The following is an 18,553-nucleotide window of genomic DNA, read 5'->3' on the forward strand; positions in this document are numbered from 1 at the left end:
CTTCGCTATGCAGAAATAGAAAGATTTGCAACCTTCAATAGGTACAGCCTGTGGATGTGGTCAAACAGCTGCGTTTGCCGTGCTGCGTGCGACTTGTTCTTGGAGAGCCTTCTGGTACTGACTCCGCGCGGCGTCGATCGCTCGGATCAAGGGGTCCACGATCTGGTTGACAGCCTTTGCCCCTCCTCTGATGGCCTCGGGATCGAACTTCCTCTTCTTCCTCTCTCGCTGGTTAGCAAACTCATTTTCTTTGCGGGCATGCTCAATCCTGGCTGCGCGGTCTGCCTCTGCCATATTAGCCACCGCCTTGATACGATCGAGCGACTTGTCTAACGTCTCGATAAGACGCGCAACCTCGTTGGCGCGGTCGGGGTCTCCTGAGTAGAACACAGACCAGAAGTAGTGCAGAAACTCGACCGTCGTATTGTGAGTCATGGTGAGGTTGTCAAGAACAGCTTCGGAGACATGGAGCTCCTTTGCTCGCTCGCTTGTAGGGATAGACTTGGACGATGAGTAGTCGTCGTTGTGCAAATGTCGCTTCTTGACAGCCGCCGTAATCTGCGAAGAGGCTGCGATTCGCGCGGATTTGCTGCCAACCTTTGTCTTCTTTGGAGCAGACTCCTCTTCGTCGCTACTACTCTCATCGTTGATGTCAATCATCGAGTGAAGATCAACGCTCGAGACCTGGCCGTCGTCACTGCCAAACTTGCGAAAATCCTGCTGCAATGTCGAGAGAGCCTGTGCCGGAGTACGTTTCGTGTAGGTTGCAGCACTGGTCGAGGTATGCACGCTCTGGCCAGCGGAGAAGAAGCGGCTCTGATCCTGTACCCGGAGAACGACTCTGTTGTCGTCATCTGCACGCTGCAGATCCCGTAACTGCAGCTCCTTGTATGTCTCTTCGTCTACCCCGGCGGGTCCATGCCGACTTGAGTCTGAGGGTGGCACTTCCTTCATCATCTTCTCGCTCATGCGATTCAAGACTCGGAGGATGGGCGCTTTCTCGTAATTGGTTGGGTTCATGGTGAAGTCGGGCCGGTTGCCTTGTTTCTGGCTGTGGTTGTTTTCATTCGCTTCGATGTTGATGAAGTTGGGAATCGAGGCGGCGAGCAGATCCTGGTTGTCTGTGGTCTCGTCATAAGTCAGGTATTTGTCGAGCTTGGGATCAAGCACGTCCTTGTCCTGGATGCGCTCTCCCTTGAGCTTCTTCATCAAGCGACTGTGAAAGAATCTCTCCCAAAAGTCACTCTCGCTCAGCTGGGGTACATTCTCGTTGTAAGCCTTTTGCACAATCGGATGCTGTCTGAACAATAGCTCAATCTGCTCTTTTGTCAAGCTCAGCATGAGCGTGCCGTTTACCGACTTGGACTTGATGACGGAAAGCACGTTGTAGGTTCCGGTAGCCTGCGATCTTTCCGTTGCGTGTGATCTCAACATGTGCACGCGAGTCGACCAGAATTGCATAGAGAATTGCAAGACGGAAACGGAGTCAGGCTTCTCCGCGAGCGCTCGGTCGAAGCGTTGTCGAAGTGCTGGGCTCGAATTGAGTAGCGACATCTGGAGCGACGTATCTGCGAGCAGCTTCGCATCGTCATAGTTTTCTTCGTTGTCTTTGCCGCCAGCTGTCACGGTTTGAGCCATGGCCATGGCAGCTGATGCGCCGCCGTCGCCTCCCTCTCCAGCACCGGCAGCAGGAGCCGGAGAGGGGGCAACCTGTTGCTTGGAGGCCTCGATCCATTTGCGCAATAGACCGGTCATGTTCTGCTGGTCGTCGCGAGCGGTGGCGGAGGTAAAGGTGAGGGTATGGTTCCCGGCTTGTGGAGCGGGCTCCGGTACAACGATCTTGATGGAGGCTTTTGCAGAGGTCGCGGGTGTCTGTTGGAGGTCTATGTAGCGTCAGCCATGTGCACGTGTGTTGACATGAAGTTCAAACATACTTCCAATATCTGCTATGGCTATGGACAGCGGAGCATGTGCGTTGCTGCCCGCCGTCGACTTCCACGACACCGTCTTGCCATCAGCAGAAACAGAGACTCTGCCATCCTGCTTCTTGTACTGGGCAGCAGCGTCGGCCATGTTGGTCGAGGGGAGATGGGTCGCGGCGATCAGTGATGCCTCAAGGCTGACGCGAAGGCGGCGGTACTAGCCAGTCACGGCTTCCCCAGATTCACGCGCTGCACGTGACTACGCATCACCCATCGCCCAGACAGGCATCCATGAGCCATGGCTACCCCCCGCCGTAGTCGCCACGCGGCTTAAAAGTTTATTCGGAGCTCAGGAGGGTGCGGCGACTACAGCAACCAAACGCACACCACTCCCCAATCCTGCTCTCGCCGCACCAGGGCGTCTTTGCAAGAAACACAGCCCGCATCAGCCAAGAGAGGCAATACACCTCAGGCGCAGCGGATATGTATCCGTGCCTCCCAACGTCAGAGGCTGTCTCCTCGTGCAAAGCTGCAGCGGGCACCACTCCCGCGTTACATAAGGCCTGCGCTGCTATTGGCTGGGCTTGCGAGAACATGCAACGAGGCTTTGGTTCGTCGTGTGCAGTACCGCTGCGGCCAGCGCAGCATGGCTCACGGCCGGCAGATGCAGCGTACCAGAGGCGCGAGAGTGCTACGCGACCATGAGCTGAATGTTTCAGGACTCGAAGCCAGGCGTGGGCTGTGTCGTGTTTGAGGCATTTGGCGTGGTGGCCGCTCGGAAGTGCGCTCGATCCATGATAATAGCGCGCTAGGCCGGAACACGGGGCCTTCGCATGTGCTGGGCTGCGTCAACTTCTACTGCACATTGCTACTGCAGAAGCATTCTTCTGTCTACCGCCGTCCGCTTGGATGCCACCCCTCCCCACCTCCGCTTTGTTATTCTAATCCCGTCATGTTGCGCAATACCCTGCGCCAGTGCTCCCGCTCGCTCCAGAGCGCCCCGGCGAGAGCATCCTTCTCGAGCCTCGCACAGCCATCACGAAACGCCATCTCGACATGTCGCCGGCCGCTGGCGCTGACGCAGCGCCGCCAGTATGCCGTCTCGTCCGAAGACACCAACAAGGGCGTTGTGCGTGCCTTCCCGCGCCGCCTTCAAACTCTTTCGACCCCATAGCTAACAATGACGGCATAGGACCCCAACGACTCGTTCCTCCAGGGCAACACGGCCAACTACATCGATGCCATGTACATGCAGTGGAAGCACGACCCCGCCAGCGTCCACTACTCATGGCAGGTCTACTTCCACAACATGGAGTCGGGCGACATGCCCGTGTCGCAAGCCTTCCAACCGCCGCCCAACATCATGAGCTCGCCCCAGGGCGGCGCCGCTCACAAGCCCGGTATGGGCATGGCTTCCGCCGAGGGCACCGACGTCATGAACCATCTCAAGGTGCAATTGCTTGTGCGGGCCTACCAGGCTCGTGGTCACCACAAGGCCAAGATCGACCCGCTCGGCATCCGCTCAGAGGCAGAGCAGTTTGGATACAGCAAGCCGCGCGAGCTTGAGCTTTCCCACTACAACTTCACCGAAAAGGACCTGGAACAGGAGATTGAACTCGGCCCGGGTATCCTGCCGCGCTTCAAGACCGAGACCCGCAAGAAGATGAAGCTGAAGGAGATCATCGAGGCCTGCGAACGCCTCTACTGCGGCTCCTACGGCATCGAATACATCCACATTCCCGACCGCGAGCAGTGCGACTGGCTCCGTGAGCGCATCGAGGTCCCCACGCCCTTCAAGTACTCCGTCGACGAGAAGCGCCGCATTCTGGACCGCCTGATCTGGGGAACCAACTTTGAGGCTTTCCTGGCCACCAAATACCCCAACGACAAGCGATTCGGTCTCGAGGGAGGCGAGAGTTTGATTCCTGGAATGAAGGCCCTCATCGACCGCAGTGTCGACTATGGTGTCAAGGACATTGTCATTGGTATGCCGCATCGTGGACGTCTCAACGTGCTCTCCAACGTCGTCAGGAAGCCCAACGAGTCCATCTTCAGTGAGTTTGCCGGTACTGCCGAGGCCAACGAAGAGGGCTCTGGTGATGTCAAGTACCACTTGGGCATGAACTTTGAGCGTCCCACGCCATCCGGAAAGCGCGTGCAGTTGTCTCTCGTCGCCAACCCGTCCCATCTTGAAGCCGAAGACCCCGTCGTGCTGGGCAAGACCCGCGCCATCCTCCACTACAACAACGACGAGAAGGAGGCTTCCACCGCCATGGGTATGCTCCTCCACGGTGACGCCGCTTTCGCTGGACAGGGTATCGTTTACGAGACCATGGGCTTCCACCAACTGCCCAGCTACCACACTGGCGGAACCATCCACATCATTGTCAACAACCAGATTGGTTTCACCACGGATCCTAGGTTCTCTCGCTCTACCCCCTACTGTTCAGACATTGCCAAGGCCATCGATGCGCCTGTCTTCCACGTCAACGGTGACGACGTCGAGGCTCTCAACTTTGTCTGCCAGCTGGCTGCCGACTTCCGTGCCGAGTTCAAGAAGGATGTGGTAATCGACATGGTCTGCTACCGAAAGCAGGGTCACAACGAGACCGATCAGCCTTTCTTCACCCAGCCTCTGATGTACAAGAAGATCTCAGAACAGCCTCAAACACTAGACATCTACACCAAGAAGTTGCTCGACGAGAAGACATTTACCAAGGAGGATATTGACGAGCACAAGGCTTGGGTCTGGGGCATGCTAGATGAGAGCTTCAACCGCAGCAAGGACTACGTGCCCAACTCCAAGGAGTGGCTTACTTCGGCCTGGAACGGCTTCAAGTCGCCCAAGGAACTCGCTGAAGAGGTTCTGCCTCATCTGCCAACTGCGATTGAGGAATCTCAATTGAAGCACATTGCAGAGAAGATTGGCGGCGCACCAGAGGACTTCAACGTACACAAGAACTTGAAGCGTATTTTGGCTGGCCGCACCAAGACTGTCATGGATGGCAAGAACATCGACATGGCTACTGCGGAAGCGTTGGCATTCGGAAGTTTGTGCATGGAAGGCCATCACGTTCGTGTTTCTGGACAAGATGTCGAGCGTGGAACCTTCTCCCAGCGTCACGCTGTGCTCCACGACCAGGAGACCGAGAAGACCTACACCCCTCTCCAGAACCTCAGCGACGACCAGGCCACCTTCACCATTTCCAACTCCTCTCTCAGCGAATACGGAGTGTAAGTCGCATTTTGTTCTTTTTCGTGTCGCATCTTGGCTAATCAATTGTAGGCTTGGCTTCGAATACGGTTACTCCCTGTCTTCGCCCAACGCCCTTGTCATGTGGGAGGCTCAGTTTGGCGACTTTGCCAACACTGCACAGGTTATCATCGATCAGTTTATTGCTTCTGGTGAAGTCAAGTGGCTTCAACGTTCCGGTCTCGTCATGAGCTTGCCTCACGGTTACGATGGCCAAGGTCCTGAGCACTCGTCAGGACGTATGGAGCGGTACCTGCAGCTCTGCAACGAGGATCCCCGTATCTTCCCATCGCCCGAGAAGCTTGAGCGCCAGCACCAGGACTGCAACATCCAGATTGCCTACACAACGAAACCGTCGAACCTGTTCCATCTGCTTCGTCGTCAAATGAACCGTCAGTTCCGCAAGCCTCTTATCTTGTTCTTCTCCAAGTCGCTACTCCGCCACCCGATCGCTCGTTCCAACATTGAGGAGTTCACTGGTGAGTCGCACTTCCAGTGGATCATTGAAGACCCCGCGCACGCTACTGGCGAGATTGAGTCGCACGAGGGCATCAACCGTGTCATTCTCTGCACAGGTCAGGTGTACGCTGCGCTCGTCAAGGAGCGTGAAGCACGCGGCGAGAAGGACGTTGCCATTACTCGTATCGAGCAACTCAACCCCTTCCCATGGCAGCAACTGAAGGACAACCTCGACTCGTACCCCAACGCGCAGAACATCATCTGGTGCCAGGAGGAGCCGCTTAACGCCGGTGCCTGGAGCTTTACACAGCCCAGAATCGAGACGCTCCTTAACCAGACGGAGCACCACAACAGGCGACACGTCATGTACGCTGGACGCAACCCTAGTGCATCTGTAGCAACTGGACTGAAGGTGTCTCACAAGAACGAGGAGAAGGCCCTGCTAGACATGGCTTTCACAGTCAAGCAGGACAAGCTGAAGAGCGAGTAAAAAGGGGGGTTGTCATTAATTGCATTACTCTATTCCCATTTCTGCAATAAATCAGCTTGGAGTGGGTTTTAGGTAGCTGGACTTGATAGGGCTGTTCAGCTGTACATTTTTGATCACAAGGAATGTATGTTTACGGCGTGTAGTATAAAAGGTGGACTTTCTCTTATCGTTTTGACTTGTAAATGTTCTGTTGTGACCATGAGCATTGTCGTGTCAAGCCGTGCAGCTCGGTGATAGGTAACCCGAGTCTCATGCGTGGTTTCTGCGGTGAAAGAAGCTTCACATGCGCCGGCACAGCTTATGCATCGTGAACGTGCCGTGGGTGTCCTAGGACGCGCCGGAGCAGAACAAGGCCAAAGCTATCTACTCATCTCTGGGTAATGCCTCGTCGAGAAATTCTTCCGCCAGTGGAAATCGCCATGCAGGTGAGATTGCGCTCCGATAGAAAGACATGGTATCAGAGACAGCAAGGCGTTGAGAAATTGAGGCTCGCGGGGCGTGGGATCGTGATGGCTCTATGTCCGCGGTCCGGAAAAAGTCGGGCAGACGTCAGTGTGGGATAGAAGCCCCGCCAACCCCTCCTGCCGGACGTGCCCCTCCACTTTTCCGTCTCCGCACCTGCATCGTAGCACGACAACCACGCGCTCCCGCAACAAAGCGCGTCAATTGCCGCACACGACCTCGAGCCATGTCTTGTCGCCAGTGGCCAGACCGTGTACAGCACCAAGCTCGGGAAATTTCCAGCAAACTTCGGCCTTGATCCGGAGTAACTGTGGCTGACACCGCCCGGCTCGAGTATCGTGAGTTGCCAGTGACGTCCGGCCAGTTGCCGAGGGCTATAGCTCCCCAGCGCCTGCCAAACAAATAGCACACAAGTGTGGCCCGCCTGCCCCGACTCTACCCACCCTGACTTCATAACGATACTGCGCTCCGCTTTTTGCTGGACGCGACCTTGATAGCTTTTCACCATCCCTCTCTCCAAACTTCCCCATTCCCCATACTGCTTTCCCATCTTCCCATTTCCCATAGATACCAACTTGCCATTGTAGCTTCGCCATCCCTTTGCTATTTCGACTGAACCATACTAAACAACTTACAAAATGGCTTCCAACGGTAACGACGGAGGTCCCGTCGCGCAGGAGAAGATCAACACCGACATCATTACCCTTACGCGATTCCTTACCGAGGAGCAGACCAAGTATGCCGAGGCAACAGGAGATTTCACGTAAGTTTTGAACTTGAATAAAGCGTCAGAACGAGAGGACTAATCATTCTTGCTAGACTGCTATGCCACGCACTGCAATTTGCATTCAAGAGCATTGCCTACTACATCCGGAGAGCGACACTAATCAACGTAAGCCAACTCGCCCATTTTCAGACGAAACAGCCGCTAACATAAGCAGCTCACTGGTCTCCAAGGCGCGACCAACTCCACAGGCGACGACCAAAAGAAGCTCGACGTAATCGGCGATGAGCTCTTCATCAGCGCCATGCGATCCTCTGGTCGCGTGCGCCTCTTGATTTCCGAAGAGCAAGAAGAAGCGATTGTCTTTGACGAGCACCCCAACGCGCGTTACGCCGTAGCCTGCGATCCCATCGACGGCTCCTCCAACCTCGACGCCGGTGTTGCCGTCGGTACCATTTTCGCCATATACAAGCTGCCCGAGGACGCCAAGGGCACAAAGGAGGAGATGCTCCTACCGGGCACCGAGATGGTCGCTTCAGGTTTCACCATGTACGGCGCCTCTGCCCAACTGGTCCTCACAATGAAGGGCGGAAACGTCAACGGCTTCACGCTCGACACTGCATTCGGCGAGTTCATCCTCACACATCCCGACATGCGCGTCCCCAAGACCAGGTCCATCTACTCGGTCAACGAGGGTAACAGCATGTACTGGGAAGAGCCCGTCAAGGCTTGGTGCGAAAGCCTCAAGAACCCGGCAGAGGGCGGCAAGCCCTACAGCGCTCGATACATTGGCTCCATGGTAGCAGACGCGTACCGAACACTACTGTACGGCGGCATCTTTGCTTACCCCGCGGATAAGAAGACGCCAAAGGGCAAGCTGCGTATTCTCTACGAATGTGCCCCTATGGCCATGGTCTTTGAAAACGGTAAGTCATATCCTCATCAACTACTACTACGTCGCTCTTACTAACAACATGTACAGCTGGCGGTTTGGCAGTTAACAGCAAGATGGAACGTATGCTCGAAGTCGTCCCCGAACACATCCACGACCGATCGGGTATCTTTTTGGGTTCAGAAGGCGAGGTCCAAAAGGTTATTGATACACACAAGAACTACAAGAAATAGATGTCCGTGGTTCATTTGGAGCGTAAAATGGCGTCCTATTAGGCTATTACTGGCATATGAACAGATACTTGCTGGTCAAGGTTCCGCATTCCCCATCGACATATAGTATTTTTGAACCACGATACCAACTTTAATCTGGTCTTGCTCTCCTGGTGTTATCATGTTCCGTACAAGAGTAACAACAAAGAGAAGAACAAGTAGAAAACACCACAGCGTGTCAAAGAGAAGTCATGAATATCGCAAGATCTATTAGGACTATCGACTACATGCCTAAGATCTTACCCGCCGCATCTCTCCTCTCAAAGCTATCCAGTGTGTACCAGAAGCTCTGAATCGTAATCGCATCCACTCTCACACCCACCATAACATCTACCATGAATTATCGAGACGCCGAAAACCCGAACGTTGAGAGCCAGCTTGGTATCGTAAAGCTGCTCGTGAGGTATCATACTGTTTGCGCAAAGAAAATCCATCCACAGACCTACACCCATATCATCATGTTTCGAAGACGGGGCGCCGTCCATGTTAACATGCACTAGAGTGGAACAAGGAAAAAAGAAACATGAAGAGGTGAAAACCAAACTCTGCGAATGTGAGATTGGTGGCTGGTGGCGTCCGACGATCCAGTCAAGGAGTCAGTCGCCGAGGAAAGAGGTGTCGTATCAGACTTGCCGTGACATGGCTGCAAGCCGATAACAGAGAAGAGGACATCGAATCGTGAAAACTTTTTGGGTGCAGTGGGTCATGAAAGCCGTCCCGTATCGTAAGTGAAAACCGTTACCCGTGCGCCGTTCGCCGTTCAGAAAGATCATGCGACCATCGTTACTTGCTGCCGATCGAGAGATTCGAGGACCGAATCCTACTCAGTGGCAACTAGAAAGAGGTTTAAGCCTTCTCTTCTTTGGTCTCCTCCTTGGGGGCTTCCTTCTCAGGCTCACCCTCTTTGTTCTTGACGTATTCGTCATAGACGCTCATGGCCTCCTCAACCTTGGCGCGGAGAGCAGCCTCGTCGGAAGTACTGGAATAGTTAGTATGAGGGTTAGAGTTTGAAACGGGAGTACTTACAGGTTGATCAACTCGCTGTTGTCCATCTCGAGAAGCATACCGGTGATCTTGCCGGCGAGCTCAGGCTGCATCTCAGCAATCTTGGGGTAGAGAGCCTCACCGAGCATCTGCTTCTGCTGGCCGGGAGCAGCACCGCTCAAAGCACCCATGTCGACGCCAGCACCGGCGGGGCCGCCACGGCCACCCTGAGGGTAGGGCATGGGGGACTGACCGGGACGAGCGCCCTGAGGACCGCCGCGACCACCTTGAGGAGGGAAGCCCTGACCGCCGCGCATGCCGGGAACACCAGCCATGGGGACTTGAGGCATACCGGGCATAGGAGCCATAGGTCCACCGCGTCCGCCACGGCCACCCATGGCCTGCTGAGCAGCCTGTGCAAGCTGCATGTACTGCTGGTTCATGTAGGCAGGAGGGAAAGCGCCAGGAGCCATGCCAGGGGGCATGTACATAGGAGCCATCTGCTGACCGTTGGGTCCACCGCGACCACCTTGCTGGCCGGGCATACCGCCAGGGAAACCAGCGCCACGGCCACCCTGTTGACCAGGCATACCGGCGGGGAAGGGCATCTGGCCACGACCACCGGCGGGGAACATCATAGGCTGCTGGCCAGGTGCGATGAACATCTGAGGAATACCACCGAACTGCTGCTGCTGTTGTTGCTGCATGCGGAGCTGGTTACGGGCCTGGATGGTGGCCTCGAGCTGGTTCTTGCGGACATCCTTGCGCTGGGCAAGGGCGACGTAGAGGGGCTTGCCCTCAATCATCTTCTGGTTCATCTCGGTGACAGCCTTGGTAGCCTCATCGGGGTTGCTGAAGCAGACGAAACCGAAGCCCTTGCTCTTACCGAGGATCTTCTTCTCACCCTTGATGGTGACCTTCTCGCCGCTCTCGTTCTCGTCCTTCTTGTCGTCAGATGAGTCATCCTTGGACTCCTCCTTGGACTCCACGGTCTTCTCAGCCTCCTCCTTGGCCTCGTCCTTCTTCTCGTCGGATTCGGTCTCGGAGCGCTCAGCAGGCATGGCGTCGCGCATAACCTTGGCAGAGGTAATGGTACCGAAAGGAGTGAACATGTCGCGCAGCTTCTCGTCGTCAACATCGTCATTGAGGTTCTTAATGTAGAGGTTGACACCCTGGTACTTGGACTGCTTCTCAAGGCGAGCGGCCTCGTACTGTTTGCGGAGCTCCTCCTCACGCTCGTGCTTCTTCTGAGCACGGCCGACGTAGAGCTTCTGGCCACGGAAGTCGGTGTCGTTGAGAGCCTCAACGGCAGCGGAGGCAGCCTCGTGCTTGATGTAGTTGACGAAGCCGAACCCGCGGCTCTTGCCCTGCTCATCGCGTGCAATGGAGGCGGAGGTGATGTCACCGTGCTTCTCGAAGAGCTCACGGAAGTCCTCATCAGAGACCTCGAGGTCGATGTTCTTGACGTAGATGTTGGTGAAATTGGCCTTCATCTCCTCGAACTTGCTCATGCGCTCCTTCTTGGGGATGTGGTGGCCGACAAAGACCTTCTTCTCGTTGAGCAACATGCCGTTGACGTGCTTGATAGCGTTGTTGGCAGCCTCGGCGGTCTCGTAGTGGACGAATCCGTAGCCCTTGGAGTTGCCGAGCTCGTCCTGAGCGACCTTGCAGCTCAAGATGTTACCGAAAGCGGCAAAGGTGTCGTGGAGAGCCTTGTTGTCAATGGCGTGGTCGAGGTTCTTGATGAAGACGTTGCCCTGGCCAGTCTTGCGCAGAGCGGGGTCACGCTGAGACCACATGATGCGGCAAGGCTTGCCCTTGATGACGGTGTAGTTCAACTCTTCGAGGGCCTTCTCGCCATCCTCAGAGCTGTTGTAGTTAACATAGGCGTAACCGAGCGAGCGACGAGTAACGGCGTCACGGCAGACACGGATAGACGCGACCTGGCCAATCGAGGAGAACAGCTCGAAGAGCATGGCCTCGGTGACGGAGGGGTCGAGCTCGCCAACATAGAGCGACGCGGAGTTCTGGTTGTTCGCGGGGGCAGCGGTGGTGGGGGTGGGGGCTTCGGCCTGGGCAGCAGCGACGTTGGTGTCGACCTGAGCGCCGTTGGCGTCAGCGCCGTCCTGGACGGGGGTAGGGTTGGCGACGTCAGACATGATGTATATCTGCGGGGTGGTGTGTCAGTGGAGGGGTCGAAATATTGCGGGCAGAGTCAGGGACGACTCGTGCAGGTGCGCCTCGCTTCACAAAAGTTTTAAGCACTCACCTAAGTTGCAACAGAAAAGGTGCGGGGTAACAGAATCGGTGGACGGGTCCAAATAACTCTGGCTATGCAGGCGCACTGACTGCTTCTTCTTGCGAAAAAGGTGAGACCAAGTAAGACGTCTGTCGGGTGCAAGCGACAGTGGGAGACGAAGGGTTGGCAGAGGTCGTCGGACGGGCTTTTCTTGTGGTTTTCTGTATTTTTTTGTTTCTTTTTCTGTTATGAACGGTCCACTGGGAACCGAGGGCTTGGAGAGCTGTGGGTGTAGTTGGGGTGGTTAGGCGTTTGGGGTGGAGGGACAGACGAGGTCGCCAGTCTTTATGCGCAGGTGTGCGATTTTTTGGGTGGTCCGGGCACTCCGCTAGCCCCTTTGAGACGGCGCAACCAAGGCGGTGAATGGAGGAACCCTACGCCAGACAGACAATGACGATGAGGGGCGCAAATAAGCGTGCTGTAAAATGACGAAACCATGGAAGGGGGCGCTGCTGTGACGATGCTTGTTTGTGTCTGACCAGGAAAGCGCAGGCAGGCGTAACGGCCGTTGCGACAATAGGCCTATCACATGTCAGATACGCGAGTAGATAGGGTCAAAGTGGGATGATATACTACAGTCGATACTGTGCGACGGTGTTTTCATCTCTGCAGATTTGAATACCCCGGTTTTTACTTTTGATACTCCAGTCTAAAGGGGACAGTAAAGTAGAATTCGCACATGGCAGTGAGGGGTGGTCCTGCGGCTAACCAGCAATCCCGGGGTAAGGTGCATCTCTGTGAGACGACGCACGACATGCATGCACAAGCACTGCAAGCTAAAACGGATACTGGAGACAAACGCAATCACGCCTCAATGTGTGTTCATACATTCAATAAACTGCCAGATAATCTTTTCAGTACAGGTCTCAGACGGGTATCGGTACGGTGCGTAGATGCTAGAAAATCCAAACCATGTCATAAACACACTCCTACTACTCCTTCAGGGTATCGTCCCACCCACCTTGCTCGGTGAGATAGTCCTCTACACGCGTTTTACAGTCTTCCAGACCCTGCCCAAGTGCCTCGTTCCACTGGCTTTCGACAAGACCGACCTTCTCCTTGAGGTCATCCGTCAACCGCCGTTCCTCGTCTGCTCTGATAGCCTTCATTTCTTGGTTTACGCCTGTCAAGTCTTCGCCTTCCAGCAGCCTCTGGGTCTCCAAAAGTCGCGAGCCTGCTGTCATGACCCCGGTCTTGACTTCGTGCAGTAGGCATAACAGATTGATCTGCGATTCGATGAATTGGTATGCCGAGCGGCCAGCATGTGCCAACAGAGTGTAAAGATACTGTAATGGGTACTCGTGGTAGGCCGGCGTCTCCGCGTACTCTTGCGGCGGTACTAGAACCTCGAAGCCATGCAAATTCCGAGGGACTTGCTGCACAATTTCCAGTAACCCAGGCGCAATATCCCAGAATGCCGACAGCTGGGCTTCAACACCCCGGGTTACGTTCTGTTCTATGACGTTCATAAGATCTTCGTAACGCTTGAGCGTTTCCTTCTCGAAAGTGACTTTGCGATCCTGTCCGTCGCGCTGGAAGAAGGTTGTGGCTTCCTTGACCTTCTGCTCGTTCTTGGTCTGGACATACGGCAAGACGATAATGTCTCTGTAGAGGTCGTTACGCTCGTCTTCGAGTTCGAACATCTCCTTGTGTAGCTGTTCCCGCGCTTCGAACAGCCATTTGTGCAGGGTAAGCATTTCGAGGAGTTCTGGTTTCTCATCACCCTCTTCTTGCGTCTGATTGGGATTAGGCTCCTGCGCTTCGTTGCACAAACGCCCTTTGAGATGCTCCATCGATGCCGTGGCCTTGGTGATGCGCTCGCAGAACATGGCATGCAGTGGATTAGCAACCTCAGCCTGGAAGCTGTCGAATACCCACTGGACTACGTCCTGAGCTCTTTGATGCTCGCGAGCCTCGAAATCTCCCTCTGCTTTGGCCGCTTCTGCAAACGACATGACTCCATTGCGAACGTTGTCTTGAATGTTGTACCGAAGTTGTGCTCTTCTGTCGGACAGCGATGCATTCTCTTGCTCTTTTCGTGCCTCAATCTTCGTCTTGAATTTGGCCTTGGTATTCTTCACTTCGTCGAGCTCCGAAAGAGTTCGCAAGCTACTCCGGATGGTGGCCAGGTCGGGGTGGCTGTTGTTGACTGCGGGGTGATGGCGTGGGTAGGATGGCGGAAGTGTGACGAGTCGGGATACATCAAGCTTATGCGGGTCCGGCGTTGCCGTAGCAGACCTGGAGTAGTAACCGTAAGGCTGCTGCTGTGTTGGCTGTAGATTTTCCTCATGCAGGCCAACCTTTTCAGGTGGGTACTCATTAGGTCCATACGCTGGCCGACTGCTGGATTCGCCTCGTTGATTTGGAGTGGACAAGTTCTCACCTGACCATTGCAAGTTCTCACGGGCTTCCTTTGGCAAGCTCATGTACTTGGACTCCCGCTTACTCCGCTCCAATCGTCTACCACCACCAACCCCAGAGGAACCGCCGTCACTTTCCCACCATCGGCTTGCTGACCTGCCTCTGGAATCCTGCTCATCAGGAATGGTGCTCATAGCCATACTCGGGATAGGCGAGAGTGAAGGATGGTAATTGTTGGCCCAAGAAACATCTCGCGCCTTCTGGCTGGATGCGCTCGAGGGAGATGCTGGTTCTGTATGGGGAGTGAAGTTGCCAATGGAAGATGAAGGGCTGGCAGCCGTCGTTGGCATCGAGGAAAATCGTGTGTCGGGAGATTCACCGGCTACGGAGCCCTGAGATCTCCTGTTACCCTGTCCTACAGGAGTAGCATGGGTGTTTGGTGTAGCTGATCTGCGCCCAGAACGGCCATACGAGCGCCACAAGTCTCTTGTCAAATCCATAATGTCTCCAGCCATTGCATCAAAAGCCCCAGAATACCGATCCCGACGAAGTCGTGACTCGGTGACGATGAACTCGGCAAACAACTCTAGTCTGTCTTGGTCCGTTTCTGCTGCCATCTCTTTCTCGATGAATTGCCGATGCCGCTCCATTGAGGCACGTGCGAAAGCGTGCGTGTCTGCTGGTTTTGGTGTGCTCAAACTTGAGTTTGGTGCGCCGGTATGTGCGGTACTGGGCGTTTGGACCGCCGAATCATTTGCAGCTTCTGAGCCACGGGTCAGGTCTGCTTCCCTCTCATCACCGTAGATACGCAACGGTGGAGTAGGCAGCGCTTTGGAGGGGAGAGAGACGGGTGCTTTCTGTGCTGAACGACTGAGATGTTCCATACCTGGCGAAAAAGGTGGTGTTGCGACAGCCATAGATGCAGCCTTTGGATTCACGTCCACACGAGGCGTGGAATTCGACGAGCCAGGATCTTCATAGAGATGGCCGCTTCTGGGTGAACGTAGAGCCCCAGCACTTCTCGGTGTGCCCTTGGTGATAGCGCCACGCCGCGTCAAGCCGCCTTCCGGCGTTCCCAAGTCAAGGTTGGCAGGTTTTGCTGATTCTGCTTCCAAATCCTGCGCCCATGGGTTGTTGCTCGGCTCGATACGTAGCTCTCGAGCAGCACGACTCTCGCTCCTTCGCTCGCGGATGCCTCGAGTGCTATTTTCTCCTCTGTTCGGAGTGCGATACAGGGTGCTGCTGGAACCCGATGTGGTGTTTGTTGGCCCTGACGAGATCGAAACACTCCCGCTCTCTGACGCTGGCGCAGGTTGATCGGAGAGATGGACAGCGCGGGGACTTGTATCAATATGCAGACCGTGGGCGGCTGGAGACCTTGGTCGTACGCCTGCAGACTCATCCTGCCAGCCTTGGGGAGTAGGTGGTATGGGTGTCAACGTTGTTTGACCAGGTCGTCTCGTTGGAGGCGCGGAAGGCAAGATCAGCACTCGATTTGACGGCGATTCGGTTCCGGGTCCCATACTCTGCGATCTTGAGCTGCTAGGTGGAGGGCCGGGCGGAGGCGGGGGTAGTGGCACATTTCGGGTCCAGCCACCAGCTGGCACTATGGGCGATTCGTCAATCGGCGTCCGAGTCTCATAGCCCGGCACACCAGCAGAGGCCGCTCTTCGAGACGTGGGTGGTCTGCTGGGCGACTGTGTGTCGGGGCTGTACCGTCGATCTAACGAGTTTGCCATATAACTGTAATAAAGTCAGTACGACGACATAGTGCCCCATGCAAAGCCATACTTGGAGGCAGCCCTCTGTGCGACCAGTCCTGGAGAGGCGGGTGCGCGCTGAATCGCATCAGAAGTGCTGATATGAAGCGAGTCGATATTGCTCGGGGCAGGACTATGATCATTGTTGCGATTCCTGAACGACGACAGACTAAACTTGGAGGTCAACTTGTCGCGCGAGACTGAACGACCTGGCCCGTTCCTCGGTGGTGGAGGCGGGAACTGGGGGTTCGATGTTATGCTGGTCGCGCTCGAAGGTATGACCATTGAGCCAGGCCGACTGTGGTATCCAGACATGGGTCGCGCAGACGAGGGATTGCTGCTCGGTGGAGGAGGAGGCGGGGGATGGGGAAATGTGCTGGCAGTCATCTGGGGCGATGACGTGTTGCTGGTGCTGAGGGATTGTGACATGTTCGGGTTCTGGCCAGGCGAGTATGGAGGTGGTGGCGAGGGCATCGACGCTGTAGCGATTAGCATCACGTCTTGCCATGCTTGAGATATTTCCAAGAACAATCTGCGCAATTGATACAAAATATAGGCCACCAAGGCTTCGACACACAAAAGGATGCATAATTTGCGGAGGGAGAGAAAAGAGGGTCTATGCAGTCTACTACGTATAGCACGAAATTGGAGTAAAGTGGGAAGTGATATATACCTTCCATGCCCGTCACATCCTGAAGGCGCGTGGGGACCGACGTCTGGCTGTGCTGAACATGCTGCCCACTGACATTCCCACCCCGCGTCCACTGCTGGGGATTGTATGGCACGGCTGGACCGGCGCCCCTCATAGCCATGGGCGAAGCAGCCGCGATGGGCGAGGGCGCATACGTCGAGGGCGCTGGGGAAGGCGAGAATGGCAGGCTCAGAGACGAGGCAGTCGCCGGTGTAGATAGCGAGCCATGCAGGTACGAGTGGCCCGACTGAGGTGGCGGCGCGAGCGTCGTGTTGAGGAGCGGAGGTTGCACAGCGAAGCGCCTGGGAGATATCTGCGGTGCCTGGAGGTGGGCCGGGTGCGGTGAAGGCGGCGGTGGGGGCAGCCGGGGCGATGGCGGCGGTGCGGAGTTGTAGGCGTGCTCCATGGCTGCTGCTACTGTACTATTCAACTTGTCTGTTGCTGTCCCGTGCCGAAGCCCTCAGCGGCTCCAGCGAGTAGTACGGGCGAATCCAGCAGCAGAGAGAAGACGGGGCGGCGTTGGGACCTGCACCGCGGTCGTCTTGGTCACCTCGCACGCGAATGTAGAGGCCGAGGCGGGCAAGGATGTTGGGTCATGCTGTGTGCCCGTGTAGTCTGAGGATGGAGGGAACGCGGCCAATTCGACGCCTGGCAATCGACGTCGATCATGTCGGGCACGACGGTTAGCTCCTCTAGACTCGAAGCAGCATCGGCCACGGAGGTTTGGCTTTGGAGCGAGGCTTGACTTTTGCCTGTCCAGCGAATGGGCGGCGCCTCATGCACACGGCGACATGGGCACTATGCACCATCCCTGCCCGTCGACAAGACGTCGGCGGCTAAGTAAAGAACATGGCCGCCATCCTCAGGCCATCTTCACCTCCGCACCACCATTTTTTCAACGCAATGCCAGTCCCTGCCATCGCGCCAGTGACGGACGTGCGCCTGCATGAGTTTGGTGCAGTCTCGTGACGTGTAGATAGTCCTGTCCGACATGCGACCGTTGTGGTGTTCGTCTTGGTGTCCAAGGTGTCCAAGAGGTCGCGACACCAAATTCCCCACACACGGCGTTATAAATAGTTTGCAGTGGGTCCACTCCAACCTGCGCGACGGCCCACCACAAACACCGTCTCTAAAACCCCACCACCACCACCATGCGCCCGCATCTCGAATCGTCCTGGACGCCGCGTTTCTTTGTCCTGGCCGAACCCAACGCAACTGATCCATTTATATCAAACCCGCCACCTGCTGTGTGCATCGTGTTCTCAGACAATGCTTTTGATTATTCATGATGATGCACCTTCGTTTGCAGATTGCTGGTTGTCGCCACGTACCTATCCTGCATCGGTGCATGAGACACGAGGCACACAAACGACCGTTGAAAGGTAAAATTACTTGCATGCTGATGCCAGTAGTACCATCTTCGGCAATCGTGCATCCGTCGACCCAGGTCCTGACCGCTGCGTTAGCCCCCAGGCACTGAGCATGGATACCACCGGCACGACGTTATAGATGAGCTGAGCAGGGCGTTGTCCGCACACGAACCCGGCTGATCATGTTTTTCGTCACGTCACACCTCAGCTTGCGCGCAATCAGTAATCAACCCCAATGTTCAACTCTCTAGCCTACTCTAAACTATATCCATCTTGATTAGTATCATCCCCTGCAAAGAGCCATACTTCTAGATATAGAAGTATGTGCTTGTACAGTACATGCCTAGGTAGTCATCAGCACAACTACTTCCAAGTACCACAACCTTTTTGGTTACAAATAGTCAGTACTACTTCCAACCTTACTGTGCGACCAGTAGTTCAAACGATGTTTTACGGCGAAGCGCTGTGTTTTGTGTGCCCGCATCCCCTCATTCATTGGGTCATTTTTGACAATATGCAACGCGACATGGACTCGAAATGAGGCGGTCAACTCATTTGCATCCCAGCATTTGGGCCCAGAGAGTCGAAAAAAAATAGTGGTGAGCGTCATCTGA

General features: G+C 55.5%; 5 protein-coding genes across 5 annotated transcripts; 2 read left to right on the forward strand and 3 right to left on the reverse strand.

Moving 5' to 3' along the window:
- Window positions 1–60: 60 nt before the first annotated feature.
- Window positions 61–2,073, reverse strand: ACET3X_001774 (uncharacterized protein; the record flags this gene model as incomplete). The annotated part of the gene is made up of 2 exons (XM_069447102.1): window positions 61–1,883; window positions 1,935–2,073. 2 exons carry the CDS (start codon window positions 2,071–2,073, stop codon window positions 61–63), a joined length of 1,962 nt encoding a protein of 653 aa, XP_069312016.1.
- Window positions 2,074–2,874: 801 nt separating this feature from the next.
- Window positions 2,875–6,124, forward strand: ACET3X_001775 (uncharacterized protein; the record flags this gene model as incomplete). The annotated part of the gene is made up of 3 exons (XM_069447103.1): window positions 2,875–3,051; window positions 3,115–5,156; window positions 5,209–6,124. 3 exons carry the CDS (start codon window positions 2,875–2,877, stop codon window positions 6,122–6,124), a joined length of 3,135 nt encoding a protein of 1,044 aa, XP_069312017.1.
- Window positions 6,125–7,224: 1,100 nt separating this feature from the next.
- On the forward strand, window positions 7,225–8,435 carry ACET3X_001776 (uncharacterized protein; the record flags this gene model as incomplete). The annotated part of the gene is made up of 4 exons (XM_069447104.1): window positions 7,225–7,349; window positions 7,406–7,478; window positions 7,528–8,236; window positions 8,293–8,435. The coding sequence occupies 4 exons, from the start codon at window positions 7,225–7,227 to the stop codon at window positions 8,433–8,435; spliced, it is 1,050 nt and encodes a 349-aa protein (XP_069312018.1).
- A 262-nt stretch (window positions 8,436–8,697) lies between these two features.
- Window positions 8,698–12,008, reverse strand: ACET3X_001777 (uncharacterized protein). The gene is made up of 3 exons (XM_069447106.1): window positions 11,728–12,008; window positions 9,501–11,626; window positions 8,698–9,453 (listed from the first exon to the last, which is right to left on the reverse strand). The coding sequence occupies exons 2-3, from the start codon at window positions 11,615–11,617 to the stop codon at window positions 9,321–9,323; spliced, it is 2,250 nt and encodes a 749-aa protein (XP_069312019.1). The 5' UTR covers window positions 11,618–11,626; window positions 11,728–12,008; the 3' UTR covers window positions 8,698–9,320.
- Window positions 12,009–12,566: 558 nt separating this feature from the next.
- Window positions 12,567–17,277, reverse strand: ACET3X_001778 (uncharacterized protein). The gene is made up of 4 exons (XM_069447107.1): window positions 16,552–17,277; window positions 15,910–16,357; window positions 15,005–15,861; window positions 12,567–14,881 (listed from the first exon to the last, which is right to left on the reverse strand). The coding sequence occupies exons 1-4, from the start codon at window positions 16,973–16,975 to the stop codon at window positions 12,690–12,692; spliced, it is 3,921 nt and encodes a 1,306-aa protein (XP_069312020.1). The 5' UTR covers window positions 16,976–17,277; the 3' UTR covers window positions 12,567–12,689.
- Window positions 17,278–18,553: the final 1,276 nt, after the last annotated feature.

Source organism: Alternaria dauci, chromosome 1, assembly GCF_042100115.1.
Source record: "Alternaria dauci strain A2016 chromosome 1, whole genome shotgun sequence".
NCBI classification, from domain to species: Eukaryota; Fungi; Ascomycota; class Dothideomycetes; order Pleosporales; family Pleosporaceae; genus Alternaria; species Alternaria dauci.

Coding starts and splice junctions, on each gene's coding strand:
- ACET3X_001778 (XM_069447107.1), bottom strand. CDS start 16,975: ATGGAGCACGCCTACAACTCCGCACCGCCGCCATCGCCCCGGCTGCCC. Junction 16,358..16,551: donor GGATGTGACGGGCATGGAAG/GTATATATCACT, acceptor TAATCGCTACAG/CGTCGATGCCCTCGCCACCA. Junction 14,882..15,004: donor AACACCACCTTTTTCGCCAG/GTATGGAACATC, acceptor CCCGTGGCTCAG/AAGCTGCAAATGATTCGGCG.
- ACET3X_001777 (XM_069447106.1), bottom strand. CDS start 11,617: ATGTCTGACGTCGCCAACCCTACCCCCGTCCAGGACGGCGCTGACGCC. Junction 9,454..9,500: donor AACAGCGAGTTGATCAACCT/GTAAGTACTCCC, acceptor TAACTATTCCAG/TACTTCCGACGAGGCTGCTC.